Genomic DNA, 15,727 nt, shown 5'->3' with positions numbered 1-15,727 from the left:
TATATATACTCTCTCTCTCTCTCTCTCTCTCTCTCTCTCTCTCTCTCTCTCTCTCTCTCTCTCTCTCTCTCTCATATCTCTCATATCCCTATATCTCTCTCCCCGTCGACGATGTTTTGACCAGAGACTGCTCTAGAGAGCTCTGGCCTACGACGACACCTCTAGCCGCCTCTACCGACCCAAACCTTCAATTTCTATTTTAGGATAACACAGATGAAGATCGCATAGCGATTGTAAGACGAGAAAACCATCAGCTAATCAACAAGGTTCTAGCATTAAAATCAACTAAAATCAAAACAATCAACTGTTTTCTGGCATTAATCAACAAGAAAATATTCAATTAGGAATAAATGGGTACTCAGGTGACGACGTCGTCCGAATTTGTCATATTGGGTTCCCTGCCGATCCGAATACCCGCCGGTGGACACTACGGTGTTCTCCATTATTGGTGTTGCACCGGAGCTATTTGCTTCGCATCGGCGTCGCGAAGCAGGATCAAGTTCTTTTCGTTTCAAAAAGAACATAACAGTTAGAGAGGAAGCGACTCACCAAAACCCTTGCTGGTGGTTTGGTAATTAGTTGTTGATCAATTGATCACTTCCTTCTTTAGATTGGGGTTTTAGGGTTTTGTTGTACGTTCTTCAATTTGGGGTTTCTTGGCTGCCCTATGTGTTGGTTTTGGTACCACCCTTATTTCTCTTATGCTTGGAATCCCTTGGATAATGATATCTTGGATTGATCTTATCATGTTGTTCTCCTTTTTGATGCAATTGCAGTTTAACTAAAAAGAAGTGAATCTTCTGAGTTTAACGCTGATAATGTATTGATCAAGGAGTGGAGGTACGAAAACATGAGAGATTGAAGGCGGAGGGGATATTCAAACCAGACAAGGGTATAATTGACATTTGACTTCCCCGACAAGGATGGATGGCCTTACCCATGTACATACCAAAACTCATCATAATAAGAGCTAATAGTATGTTAATTGCTTAGACAAAGAATTATCTAAAAATAAAAAAAATAGTGTAACTTTTGTTTATTTACAAATAAGACGGTGATGCGAAATTACATATTACAGCTTCCTGAAAATTAATTTCTTTATACATGTTCCTGTACAATCCCTGAAGGGGGTTGCATAAGCTTATGGCGTGCCTGGCTGATGATAAATCTTCCTTCTCGATAACCTGCGAGTAAAAGGATGATCGGGGGGCTTCCAGTCTTTCCTTCTCTGATGGTAAAGTCAGTCTTTGGAGTTGAAGTGTAATTACTATCGTAATTAATGTTACTTGACAAGCTGGTGGCTGGGCCGTATTTATGGCCTAGTGTGGCTTCTCTTTTATTTGCTGATCAGTGTGGGAAGAATGTCTTTGCTGATCTTTCACGCACATGCCTCTTCTTCTCCCTCTGTGATTAGTCCCGGCCCCTATTGCCACCAAGGTTGAGCCCGACCCATCCTACTCATGGTGAACAACCTTAGGATGACATCAGCTATCTCGGTCATGGTGGGCTGCCTGCTGGTTTACGGGTTTGGGAGGTTGTTTTATCTACAACCGACTACAATACATTATCGGTTATGTGTAATTGGCTTATTAAATTATATGATTGCTTAATAGAACATTTATTCACCTAAAAGGTATAGATATCCAAGAATACAATACATGTTATTAATAGCTCCTGTATAAGGCTGGGCATGGCCCCAGACTGGCAACAACTTGATAGGTACCAGGACCAAGAGCGATGTAAAACGTTTGGGCCTAATATAGTCATGTCGAAAACAGGAACCGACCAAAACTCAGACCGTGCCTGAACGGGCTGGTTTCTTGGGCTTCCGTGCTAGTGTGATCTTTCCCTTCTTCTCTTTTGGATCATAACGTGTTATGGGACAAGTACCTGCAAAAGATTGAGTTGCCTCAACCACTTAGCATGAGCTTAATTTGGTTTTGACTTCAGTCACGAGCTCTCTAATTTCATGACTCACAGGTCCAAGCTGGACCTCTCCATTCCTAGTTCTTCCAAATCGCCAATTAAGTCAGTCATTGTTGGCCCAATCAGAGAACTCACCTTCATCATCATCTCACAAATCTTCAGGTTCTTCTCTCCTTCTCCATGTGATGTTGCTACTCTTGGCTTCGCCTAATCTAAGAAGGTACAAGACCCATCTCATTGACTTGTTTGACATGCCGAATGAGCCCTGACGAAACCAACGACGAAGAAGACTTAGTTGGGGTGCGATTGTCAAGCTGGTATGTGGTGGATGCAGGGAGATGTGTATAGAGAAATAACGCGTTTGGTGTCCAGAGTTAATATAGGTGTTGCTATTCCGACGAGTGGTTCATGTTGTCGTCGGGCGACGCGGAGGTCAGAATAGACTCGGTGGAGGCAGGTCTTGCGTTCTTTTGATTTAGAGATTGAAGGTTTGAAACGCTATATGATCGCCACTTCCTCTTATTCAGGATTTTAGGTTGAATTTTGGTAGTAGTCCTATATAGTTGAACCTATAATAAGAGTGTAAACCCTATAAAAACAGCTAATTAAAGACTCTTTATACTTAATCTGGGCTTTCGAGTTGATAAATATTTTCATTACCTAAACCTTGAAACCCTAAACCTGGTACATTTGAAGGACCGATTTTGAACAAAAAGTTGGTTCGGGCGTTTTTTTCCATCTCCGGCCTTTATGCCCACCCTTACTCCCTAGGCCAAAGGAAAGGCACACCACAAACATAGAGATTAGGTAGAAATTTCTTATTCTTTCATTTTGTTGTTGCAATAGCAGCTAGGGTAAATACAGGTCGTCAGAGGATCCCATTGCAGAAAATAGAGAATGAGACAAGTTGATTAGTTACTTTCTCTAAGAGAAAGTTTAACATTCTAAAAAATCTAGGCTTTTTACACTCACATGTGCAAATATTTTTGTGATCGTAAGGTTTGCCAAGAGTAAAATATTCTCTTTTGGCCACCCTTAATTATGTGCAGTCCATTGTTGACCGCTTTCTGTTGGTTAACCCTGAACCTATCGCCAACTCATACATTGCTCATCATTTTTTTAGGAATTATCACACCATAGAACTAGAGAGTCTCAACACGGAGTACACTACCGTAAATGAGGAGTTGTTGAGCTACAAACAGTAGTGTGAGGTACTTACAAGGATTAAGAGGGTTTGCCAAGCTAGGTAAAGAGACAATAGGTCATTAGACAACATGGGTGATGAAGAGCTAGACTTGTTTGAAAGAGAGTTGGTTAAGCTGCATGGTATTGTGGCTCAACAATCTGAAGAATTGCAGCAAAAACAAGCTCAGCTGATGCATTAAGATGCTGCAATAAGGGTCAGAAGGGGATTTAGGGATTTTATGCAGCTAAGTGCAGTCCTCACTGGGCTTTTTCATGAGGGGAGTTCATTAAGGCAGAACGACATGCGTTCTGATTCTACTGCATCTTCTTATTTCTGGAGGGCAATTTGATTATGATCTTGGACATGGATTATTTGTTTGTTGTATTAAAACTGAATGCAACAAAGGTAAATGAATCGATATCCTCAAACAAATAATCCATGTCCAATATCATGTTCAAATTGTTAACCAAATGGAAGAAGATGAAGTGGAATCATAACGGAGGCGTTATAGCTCAATTAACTCCCCTCATGAAAAGGCCCAACAAGGGCTGCAATTGCTGGCATAAAATCTCTAAATCCCCTTTCGACCCTATTGCAGCATCTTGGTGCATCAGCCGAGCTGGTCTTTGATGCAACTTTTCATACCGTTGAGCCACAATACCATGCAGCTTAACCAAGTCTCTTTCGGACGAGTCTAGCTCTTCATTGCCAATGTTGTCTAATGACCTCTTGTCTCTCTACCCAACTTGGCAAACCCTCCTAGTCCTTGTAAGCACTTCTCTATGTTGTTTGTGGCTCAACAACTCCTCATTTACAGTAGTGTACTCCACATTGAGACCCTCTAATTCTATGGTGTGGAAATTCCCCAAAAACTGATTGGCAATGTATGAATCGGCGATGAGTTTAAGGTTAACCAACATAAAGTAGTCAACAATAGGCTGCACATAAAGGTGGGCATAAGAGAATGTATTATTAGCGGCAGACCTTATGATTACAACTATATCTGCATCTCTGAGTGTGCAAAGTTGATTCTTTCAAAATGTTACACTTTTTCTAAGAGAATCTAACAGATCGGCTTCTCTCATTTTATATTTTTTGTAATGGGATCCTTTGACGACCTCTATTGCACGCCTAGTCGCCATTGCAACAACAAAATGAAAGAATAAGAACTCTGGTTGTGGTGTGATGTTTATTTTGGCCTAGGGGAGCTACTTATAACATGTTCTGTGTGCTTGGATATCTATAACTTTCATGTACATAAATTTTCTATTAGGCAATTATAGTATATGGTATATGAAATTTAATACGCCAGTTATTACTCATATATAACCGATTATGTATAAAGGAAATTAATTCTCAGGAAGCTGTGATATGTATGTATCCTTATTTTCTCATATTATTATTAATGGTCATCATTATGTTTTCAGGAAGCTATGATATGTATGTATACAAATAATTCTCATGAAACTGTGATATATATGCATCCTTATTTTCTCAGGAAGTTGTGATATGTATGTATTCTTATTTTCTCATATTATTATTGATGGTCATCATTATGTTCTCAGGAAGCTGTGATATGTATGTATCCAAATAATTCTCAGGAAACTGTGATATATATGCATCCTTATTTTCTCAGGAAGCTGTGAGATATATATATATATATATGCAGTCCGTCTCTGCTACGGACATCCGCACCGTTTTATGGTGCGGATTTTCGTCCGTTTGCCACCGTACGACACCGCGTGAGGGCGCGCCTCTACCCCAGCCGACTCCAGCAGCTTCCCCGACCACTTTCCATCCCCGGTGAGTCCGCCGAATTCCAGTTTTCCGGCCAGATCACCCAAAACTTTAAGCAAAGTCAATCTGGCCAGAAAACTGGAATTCGGCGGACTCACCGGGGATGGAAAGTGGTCGGGGAAGCTGCAGGAGTCGGCTGGGGTGGAGGCGCGCCCTCGCCGGCGCCGTACGGTGGCGAACGGACGAAAATCCGCACTTGAGAAAAATTCTGTATGTATGTATCCAAATAAACAAATTTCAATATAAATTAACTCTAACAACGGAATTGCTTGGTGGCTCCTTTGCTGGAGCCTGTGACTTCAAGGGCAGTATGTGATGGTGATGCGAAATTGCTTTGCATGGAAAACTCCTCTAGATACTTGGGCTGGTTCTGAAATTATGTGGGCATTGGGCCTTTAGCTCCAAGGCATTAGTGGACGTCCTAAGATAGTTTTGGAGTCTTTGGACTTGGTTAGTTAGGTTAGATACTGGGCAGACCTCCTCTACGTAGGATGGTTTTAGGAAGAAAAGAATAAGTTAGGGAAACCTAAGATGTCGTGGTTTGTGAGGTGAACACTATGATTTACGACAGAGAAATTTCTTAAGCTGGCTTAGGGTTTCTTAAGTTTCTAGGTAGGTTTACGACATAGAAATTGCTTATCCAAATAATGTTTGCTCATAACTGTTTTTAAGACATTTGGACTCTATGTTTTCCGTCCTGATGGTGGCTTTTAGAAGATGGTGGCTCCTACCCTCCTAGAGGTATTAGACGATGGTGGCTCTCCTGATAGTTCATGACTTCTTATGTAATGTCGTTTGGGCTCGTAGTTATCATTATTAAGGAGTTTGGTTGTCTTTATTCAAGCTATTGTTGATGACGATGTTGATTGAATACAACTGGCTAGTATCTCTGGAGTATAGATACTTCCACTTAAACTGTTGTGGTATTTCAAAAGTTAGAAGTACATATAAGTCGTTTCGAATTCTTTCAAATTTCTTGATACCTGGTTTAAATTTTGTTAACGTGTTAATCATATCACAAGTACAATGGTCTAACACAACAAATAAATCAGTAAAACTATACTCTCACTAGTATCTGGTACAAAATACAACAAAATCTATCACCATTCTCTGTGCTCCCATTCTAGAAAAACCCTAGCGCTATACAAGGCGGCCTCCGCCATCTCTACCCCTATTTCGATCTCTTTCTCTTCCCCTCACTATGTCAAACACTCTGGAAGACGTCACTGCTAGCTTTGCAGCCTCCCTAGCGCCGGTGCCATTTACATCTTACACATGGACCATGCTGATGAGCCACGACCAGACCCTCAGATCTACCTCCTCCCCCGAGCCACCTCCACAAAACAGGTTGACCCCCTGAATCTGCAAGTTCAAACTCATATGGACGCTGAATCAGAGTTTCCAGGTTCAAGCTAGGGGCAAAACCCTCTTTGTTTTCACCTTTGACCTACCCAGGGATCACAATAGAGATTTTTTTTTGGAGTCCTTAGGTACTATCTAAAAGCTCCTGTGGTATACAAAAGTATGATGGTCTCTAATCCCCTGGCTTGATCCCAATGAAAACTATGTTCTTGTGGTTTGGTATTCTGAACATCCCACCAGCGCTTGAGAATTCGAAGGGTAAGTATATAAAGAATGTGACGTTTGTGGCTGGTAGTTACATATGTATGTAAGGATGAAAAGTTGTTCGCTAGCTGCAAAAAAAACAGGTTAGGGTTAGGGTTTCCCATGCCCTAAAACGACCTTTTTATCTAAAAACAAGCTCTCAAAATTTTTGCTAATGTTGTGGATGGAAATTTGGTTTCTTTTTTTTTTTTAGAATCTGATGGTGCTTGTAAGCATTGTGATATGATCATCCATGAGGACAAGTCTATTTCAACGTTGGGGGTACAAACCCTAACACTAGCTCATCGATATCCACTCTGCTGTCTTTTTCGGCGGCTCGAATCAGTTTTAATGATGAGGCCTTCCAATTCAAAGGCAATGCATCCTCTTCTCTTCCTTCTGTTGCAAGGGGACTTTTCGATCCCAAACCAGCTCTCCGCAAACCTGTCATCATTCACAGGGAAGACATCAAAGAGGGGGACGACAGTTTAGCAATCCTTGATCTAGTCACAGTAGACAGAGGCAAGCATGCCTCGACCCTGGTGGTTGAATCACTGAAGCGTGCTTGTCCTTCATCACCATCTTCTTCTCCAAAGAAGCTCAAGCTGCTCGATGGTACTACAGGTGAGAGTCATCTTTCCTCCCTCGAAAAGCAGTAAGACCCCTATCCCTCGGATTGATGCAAGAGGTTTTGGCTTAATGGAGGGTTGCATTGTAGCTCTCATTCCTACCTTGGATAGAAATGGAGACAACGAAGAAAGCAACAAGAAAATAGGACGTCCAGTGGGTTCAAAAAACAAGAACCTCTCTAAGGCAAAGAAGAAAGAGATGGATGGTGGTTTGCAGATGTAGTGTGGTGGTAGACAGCCTAGCCTTAACTCAAAGGGCAAGGATGCAGTTTAAACTTTCTATTTTCTAACGTTACCCTATTTCTATGCTTGTGATTTATAGAGAATAGAGTAGGATGAAAGATTAGTCTATATTTTCTAGCATTACCCTATTTCTATGCTTGAGATTTGTAGATAATAGAGTAGGATGAAAGATTAGTCTATCCTAAGTACTAGTCTAGACTCACATTTACTTGTTTATTTGCAGATGATTGCCGTATGATATATAATGACTGCTTGTGACTTTAATTTGTTACCTTCATTAATTTAAAAGTCGTAGCGATATTTAATTAAAAAAAAAAAATTGACTCAAAATACAAAATCATATGTCCAGTATCATTTGGTCTAACAGCATAGCCTCCTTTCTTAATAATTAGAAGGTTATATGTTCGACTCACACAGTTATAATATTTGAGTTATTTAAGTTGTTTACCTGATAAAAAAAAATACAAAATCAGATGTGCATGATTACCCACCTAGGCCCAGAAAGGCTCTATCGAACCGACCACTGATGAAGTTGGATCGGGTTAGCGGTCTCACGGATTATCGCCATCTTGTTCAGTCTGAGACTATAAAACGCACTAGATTCCAGGACTCGTTTTGCTCAGCTGTTTAGCTTTGGAAGTTGTCGAGACCATCTGAGACAAAGTGAAGATGAAGGCGTTGAGTTGGTGGCTGATGCTGGTGGGTTCACTTAGGCTGGTCTCTGTTTGGTTCGGCTTCTTCGACATATGGGCTCTCCGTCTAGCTGTCTTCTCCAAATCCCCAAGTAAACTCCCTCACATCTTCCACTTTTACTTTTCATCGATATAACTTTTTTGTTGAAATTTGATCCTTTTTTAGTTGCTGGAGTCAAAATTGGATGTAATTAGATAATTAGATAAAGCTTCGGTATTCAATCAAACCCATTTTGGATTCTTGTGTGTTAATCTTGGTGCTCATTGTGATAGATGTGAGATTTGGTTGGATAGGTATAGGGGGTCTTGAGTTCTTAATCATGTAAGGAAAGCAAGGAAGTTCAATATATATCATTGGTTCATATTTAGATCCAGAAGAGCTAAAACTTGTTTATAATCTATTGCATTTAAATGTGGATTGACTAAAAATGGTTTACTTGTGTGGATGTTCAATGTTGTAACTGTGCAATACTTTTTCGGATGTGTGCAGTTGCCTTAGATCAAGAGTTGTGTGGAGTAGAATACGAAATACTGTTGCTCTGTTCAATGTCAGTATCAGTTTGCAGTAACTGATTACTTGCTTTGTGTCTTTGATGGCTATGCTAACTTACTAGCTACCATTCTGAAATAACTTGTACTTGGCAAAACCCAGAACACCAGAAAGATTTAGGAGTTTACACTTCAAATGTAGAACTTTATTCTCTGATATTAGTAGTTGCTTGTATAGGTATGGCATACTTTACCAGTAACTGTTTGTTTCTGGGAGCTTGTTCATTTTTAACCTTTAGGAGTTTACACTTCAAATGTAGAACTTTATTCTCTGATATTAGTAGTTGCTTGTATAGGTATGGTATACTTTACCAGCAACTGTTTGTTTCTGGGAGCTTGTTCATTTCTAACCTTTTTGTGGTTTTTGTTTTATTCTTAAGACTGACAGTATGCTCCTTCAAAAGACTGTATAACTAGATCACTGTTCTTGTCTTTGTTTTACTTTTACTGTTTCCTAATTTCATGTTTTGCATTTGTGGCTCTTATTTCTGCAGTGACTGAAGTTCACGGAAGGACATTTGGTGTCTGGACTCTCCTTACTTGCACACTATGCTATCTTTGTGCCTTTAACCTTGACAACAAGCCACTGTACCTTGCTACCTTTCTATCATTCATCTATGCGCTTGGTCATTTCTTGACTGAGTACCTAATCTACCACACCATGGCCATTGCAAATCTATCAACTGTCGGCTTTTTTGCAGGTATCAGTTTGCTCGACCTTAGTTTATGGTCTTTATTACTGCATCCTTCTTTGTTCTGATTTTAAGTACAGATATTTTGTTTCGAGTATTGAAAATAGCTATGTACTTGTCCGGTAATGCCTGTTTCAAAGCAAATGAATGTGGTTGTTCACAGGATGGTACAAGATACATGATACTAAATTCCAGGCTGCAGGCATAGTTGGAAATAAAGCCAGATATGTGTAATTATGTTGATGCTCATCATAAATCAGAAGAGAACCAGATCTAGAGTACATATCATGTTCCAAAAAAATGTAGTTCAGATATCAAAATTTTGCTAGTATGTGGCCATTTTTCAGGAGATGGTAAGACTAGAATGCTGGTTGCTTATTTAATTGACAATAGTTGGGGGACCTGTAGTCCTTCACATGCTATAGCATTCTGTCTTTCAACAGCTACAAACCTTTATGAAATGGTGTATGTGTTTCCTGGAAACACCAATTCATGCTTGATTATTTTTCTAATGCCAAAACCAAATATTTATATATTTGTCGTAAAGAAATAGAGTCCGAATTTCCTTTCCAATCTTGTAAACTTATGGTTTATTTTGATTTGATGATATTTCTAGTAGTAGTCATTCACATGCTATTAGTATGTGCTCACATGTATTCTGTCTGACAACTATAATGACGAATAATATGCTATAATATCTGATGACAAGTGGTGTTTGGATTTCCTGGAAACAACTATTGAAGATTGCTGTACTGTCTTATGCTCACACCAGTCCTTTTCACTGCCTGGAAGATAGTATACAAAATTTATTTTTCATATAGCAACTGCTTGTAGTAATAGAATTCTCTTGTGATCTTATTCAGGCACATCGATTATATGGATGTTGTTGCAGTGGAATTCACATCAACCTCACGCTGTGTTAAAATCAGAATAAAGTGTCTGATTACTGCCTCAGCTTTCTCCACTTTTGTTGATGGATCCCTTCTTCAAGCATATGCTTTGTTCTCAGTAACTGTAGATTTAATTCTGATGCCCATCTATTTCACTGATATTGACCGTTACAGTTAGAACTTAGAAGTCTTACTCTAGACCCTACTGAGATGAAAATTCTTGAGTGACTGTCAGAGTTTTAAATTGAGAAAATGAGATACAAAGTTTGTACTCATTCAGTTCTGTTATTGTAGTTGCCATTGTATAAAATTCTTGATGTTCTGTTTCAATAAGTAATAATAGTGTCATCAACATTTATCTTTGAGTTTAGATCACTCTCAATTTATGCCATGATATCAGATGCAACTTATTATTGTTGAAAAGCTTGTTTCACGGTGGGAAATGTTTGCATGATTAATTCTTATGTATAAATTCAAGAATTGGAAGCCATAGTTGTCAGCTGTTGGTGTTTATGTTTGAAAACCTATATAGACTGTATATTTCCCCGCTTGAAGGTTATAATGTAACACAAACCAAGTGGATGAGAAGCTTGTGCTTATTGAATCAAGATTAGAGATCCATGTTAGTCTTGGCCCAAAAAAAAACCACTTGATCTCTTTCTTCGAGTGCAAATAATACCTGGTTTAGTAGAGATTGCCAATCGAAAGGCGAGCTAAGAGTTGAAGCTTATGATTCTTTTTGATAGCGCAGACAGGGCGCAACCGGTAATGTAATAGTTGAAGCTCTCATTGCCAACAGTGCGACGTTTGAAAAAAAGAAGAAGACAGTGTTATAAGCTTAAGAAGCAAAAAAGTATGCTCCAAATTTTTTTTTTCTCAATTGTACTTCTTAGGCGGCTTTTCACTAGAAGGTGATCTTATATTTGAATCGTGAGCATTAACCGGCAATTTGATGACATGAAATATGTCACAGTAACAATTTTTGGTGAAGCTTGGCATATTGGTTAGTGCAAGTTATAGGGAGGTTACTTAAGAGTTTTGACTAGCATTTCTTAAGATTAGTTATTGGAATACTTGGTAGTGGTAGAAAATAGAAAGGAAGACATAGTGTGACAGTGAATGAAGCCAAGCTAGTAAGTACGAGCTGATGTGCAACCATGATTGTAAAATCTTAAATTTCGATTAACTGACATGTTTCTCGTTGTTTTTCTCAGTATATGTGAGGCGTACTTGAAGAAATACCCAGTTAGAATTGGGTAATGACTTGCCACTTATGGATTTCCTGATTTCCATGCCTTTTAAATGCCAGTTTTGTCACTAGGGAAATGCACTATTAGCACCATCTTGAAACTATAGTAAAACATATATATCATTGTTAACAAGTCAGTTGATTCCTCTACTCTAGATGCGCTCTGTACATTATTTGCTCAGTATTTAAGTCTAACATGTTTCCTTCTGATTCAGATTCTTGCGGATGGCTAATGTTTCTGCTAATTCCGATGTCCCTGTAGTCGACATGGTTGGAGGGCTTCTTAGTGGTTCTGTGGCAGAACGTTTAGGAGGTCTGTTATACAATCCCTTCTGGGGAGTTAAAGTAGTGGTACTTGAGCATAATTCTATAAAACCTACATAAAACGTGTTCTTGATGTGACGACAATTCTATTTGCATATGATGTGTGTTTGGATGTTATAATTTTTTTACATATTTATGTTCATTCAGATGAATAGTTTTGGAGTTGTGAATGCAAGTTCTGTGAAATCAGGGATAACTTCTCAAATATCATATAGTTTTTCTTCTTGTAAGAACATGTTTTCTATATCCAGTGCTTAATAGAATCGACACTCAAGCTAGTCTGTGTTAAGTTGTATCACTTGGGAAGATTGGTAAACAAATATCAGTTGCTGATATCTCCCCCTTGTTTTATAGGGTCGATACTCTGAAGCAAGCTTCTCTTCAGAGGGGTAGACTAGAGAGCATACTTGGCTATGGTGAGGACACTGAACAGTCCCAAGCAATTTGGGAAGCAGAACATGAGAATTGACAAAAGCTAACATTCGTTGTGCATTCTAAACAATTCAGTTCTAGAGACATTTTAGAAGCAGAACATGAGAATTGGGAAGAAATGGACTGGGGATAGGCTTGAGGGACAAAAGACAGCATTTCTAAACAAAACCAACAGGAAAATGAATGAATGAAGGAAAAGAAAGACAATACAGTGGAAACTCTAGTTTTACATATTAAAGCTGGTGATGATATAAGCTAGCCTAGAATTTACCTGCTGTGTTGATTTTCTAGCCATTAACTCAAACACTATACCTTACTGCATGGGGGATTTCATCCCTACTTGCATATAAAGTAAAAAAGACTTGCATAAAATATGGGAATGTACCAGAAGAACCCAAGATCCACCATCATCATTCTGCTGCAGTCTCTCCATTCTCATCCCCCACTGTTTGTATCTCTGGCAATGTATCCAAATCTGTGCGAGCCTCTTTCTCGGCTTCTGAAATATGGGAATCAGAAGAATCAATGGGATCATCCTGAACTGTATCCTCCGTCGTATTTGTGGAGTCTGTACCTTCGTTTGCCCTACTGGATTCACTTGTCTCCTCCGATTCTTCCGTCTTAGAGGCCTCTTGATCATTTGACTCTTCGTTCATAGTGGCATCTTCATTTGCCAACTCTTCATTTGCTGACTCTTCATTCTTACTGGCATCTTCATTCGGCAACTCTTCATTCTTACTGGCATCTTCATTCTTTGACTCTTCATGCTCAGTGGCATCCGTAGTCTCCTTTATTGTTGAAGATCTGGAGCTATCCTCCACTTTAGCTGTACCATCAGATATTAAGTTCTTTTCAGACACATTAGTCTCTACTTCATGACTAGAAACTGTTGCAGTCGAATTCAACTGATCCTCCACGGATATTGTGTTATTAGTCTGTTCCACAACCACAGTTTGTTCAGTGCTACCCTCTCTAGTAGGCATACCATCCACTGCAGCATTTTGAGACTGAGCTATCTCAGATATAGTTTCAGTTTCATTAGGCTGGTGTGAACTAGTTGTTTGGTTTACTTCAGCTAAATTTTTGCTTGCTTCTGAACTCACAATTGAAGAGTTATTTTCCGCTTCTGGCAGACCACTAGATTGTGTTTTCACATTTGCATCTAAAAGCGAGTTCGCCACAGGATTGGACAAATTCCCTTCAAGTTTCTCTTCACTTGCAAGCACACTGGAAGTGCCATTTTCAGAATTTCTACCATGATCCACCAATCTCATATTGTGTTGGTTTCCATCTTCATCCTCACTTGTTTCAGAGGTTTCCTTTGAACTTTCTGAACTTACTTTCTCAGTTTCAGTGCTCATCACTTGGGTATCATGGGTTACTGCACTAGAAGCATCATCCCCCTTGTAATGTTCCTCACGTGCCTCGTGAGAATTCTCATCACTTCCTTCATTATCTTGATCATCTGAATTCTCATTTTCTTCTCGGTTTTCTCGTTCTTCCTCATTCCTGTCACTGTCAATCTCATCGCCCCCATCTTCTATTTCTTTCTCTTCATCCACAAGGTTCTCATTGTGATCATCTCCCCCTTCTTTTGTCTCCAAATCATTTTCATCTATCTCTTCATCTCCTGCTCTTTTTCCCACATCTTCTGGATCTTCATCCTTGTTTTCCTCCTCCTCTTGCTCTTCTGCCTCATGCTTCTGACCCTCTTCTTCTATCTCTTCTACCCCATGCTTCGGATCCTCTTCTTCCTGCTCTTCTGCTTCATGTTTCTCATCCTCTACCTCATGCTTCTCTTCTTCCTCTCTTAGAGCTTCTTCCTCATCCTCATCCTCTCGTACTAGATGTGTTGTGACATCCTTTTGAGGAAGGTCTTTCCTCCCAAGTTTCAGGAGCTCACTTTCTGTTTGGGTTCTGATTGAGGTTTTTGGATCATTCTCACCCAATGCTGCCTTCTTGTCATAGGAATGCTTGAGCTGATAAATTAACCAAAAGCATACCCCGAGCAGCAACGCAACCTGCAATACATGCTTTACCCTGATTCCTTTGGTTCTCTGGTTCCTACTTGGCTGCTTCTTCAACATGATGTACTACTTCACCTACCAGTACCCTACCAAAATCTTCACTTCTCCCTATATTCATACAAGTGTGAGAAACTCGCCCATATTCTGAATGGTGATGATAAACTTATGAAGATAACTAAGTCAACCACTTTGTAAAAGAAGCTCTGGACTACAAATCATAGTTTCTTACTTTTCCATAGACTTAAGAAACTGAACTATAACTTTTAACAGCAAAGATTGTAAAAAGATATACCAAATTCACAGTGTCTTGAATTTAAAATTCATTCTAAAATTGAGATTTACATTATTATAGAACCTCATGCAATTTTCCTCAACTTGGGTACTCCACATAAGAAAGCTACAATCTTTTTAAAGAAACACAATCCATTGCGAGGGGCATAAAATTAGTGCAATCTAAAAAACAAAAGTGAACTTAACATTCAATTATAACTTCTAAGTTCTAACAGCTAACATTGTAATATATCAAATTAAGTGTCTACAACTTAACGTTCACTCTAAATTGAGATTTACATTCTTATGGGTATTCCTCATAAGGAAGCTACAATCTTTTTCAGGAAACACAATCCATTGCAGAGGGGAAGAAACTTATGCAATCCAAGAAACGAAAGTGAACTTGGCATGAAACTCCTAACTGGGTACCAAAGTAAAGGCAGAAGCAGACCCCATGAAGCAAATACATCAGATTACTATCAATCAGAGAGATTAGAAAACCCCATCTTTGTTTTCATCAACAAGAAGAACCCAGTTTGAAAATAGTAAATCTTGAGGAGGAAGAAGAAAGTACCTGAGGAAATTAAGCAAGGAGTAGAGTCAAAGCGTTGAGTTGGGAAGAGAAGGGCAGAAAGGATGTTCTGTCAGAGTGAGTGTATGTTTTCTTTTGTTTTGTGGAGGAGACCGACCGGATCCAATACCAAAGCTACCCTCCATTTTTTTTTTTTGGGGTCAAAGACCCGAGTTTCTACTGTATTTGCTCCCCGGTAACTCAGTAAGTAGTGGACACTGGTAATATAGGGTAAATGATAACTAATAGCGGGTGAAGTGACTTATTGGTCTCTTAAAAAAAACGTGACTTATTGGTCGAGCATCACGTAAGGAACCACACAAGCCGAATTTGATTACTGAAGCTGTCAAGGCGGTCTGATACTAAGATGTCCATAATAATTAGAGCATTTTACATACATAAAAGGAGTAAGTATAAGCATTTTGATATGATTTATTTAGTTCAAACAAAAACTTACGACGAAACATAAAATTGAAGTACTAGAATGATTCTCTTAACATGTGGTTTGATATTTTTCTTTTTTGAGAGATCTAACTCCACCACCTTGTTCCTAATCCTAGAGATCATTGATGAGATTGATGCCAAGACTGCCAAAAGAAGGATCAATGAACAGAGGTGTATTGGTTGGAAGAAGACAAGACAATG

General features: G+C 39.2%; 2 protein-coding genes across 3 annotated transcripts; one reads left to right on the top strand and one right to left on the bottom strand.

Annotated features, from left to right (window-relative positions):
* The first annotated feature begins 7,814 nt into the window (after nucleotides 1–7,814).
* LOC101308523 (ergosterol biosynthetic protein 28-like) lies at nucleotides 7,815–10,537 on the top strand. 2 transcript variants are annotated; one of them, XM_004289657.1, is made up of 3 exons: nucleotides 7,815–8,170; nucleotides 9,122–9,328; nucleotides 10,183–10,537. In XM_004289657.1, exons 1-3 carry the CDS (start codon nucleotides 8,056–8,058, stop codon nucleotides 10,251–10,253), a joined length of 393 nt encoding a protein of 130 aa, XP_004289705.1. In that variant the 5' UTR covers nucleotides 7,815–8,055; the 3' UTR covers nucleotides 10,254–10,537. The 2 variants fall into 2 exon arrangements, with proteins under 2 accessions (XP_004289705.1, XP_004289706.1); XM_004289658.1 differs by lacking the exon at nucleotides 10,183–10,537 and adding an exon at nucleotides 9,483–9,700.
* A 1,835-nt stretch (nucleotides 10,538–12,372) lies between these two features.
* On the bottom strand, nucleotides 12,373–15,176 carry LOC101308233. Its single transcript, XM_004289656.1, has 2 exons — nucleotides 15,086–15,176; nucleotides 12,373–14,349 (listed from the first exon to the last, which is right to left on the bottom strand). The coding sequence occupies exon 2, from the start codon at nucleotides 14,299–14,301 to the stop codon at nucleotides 12,625–12,627; it is 1,677 nt and encodes a 558-aa protein (XP_004289704.1). The 5' UTR covers nucleotides 14,302–14,349; nucleotides 15,086–15,176; the 3' UTR covers nucleotides 12,373–12,624.
* Between the last annotated feature and the right edge of the window lie 551 nt (nucleotides 15,177–15,727).

The sequence above is a fragment of the Fragaria vesca genome, linkage group LG2 (assembly GCF_000184155.1).
Source record: "Fragaria vesca subsp. vesca linkage group LG2, FraVesHawaii_1.0, whole genome shotgun sequence".
Classification (NCBI taxonomy): domain Eukaryota; kingdom Viridiplantae; phylum Streptophyta; class Magnoliopsida; order Rosales; family Rosaceae; genus Fragaria; species Fragaria vesca.
Note: the sequence above shows the minus strand (reverse complement) of the source record. Positions and strands in the feature narration are given on the sequence as shown.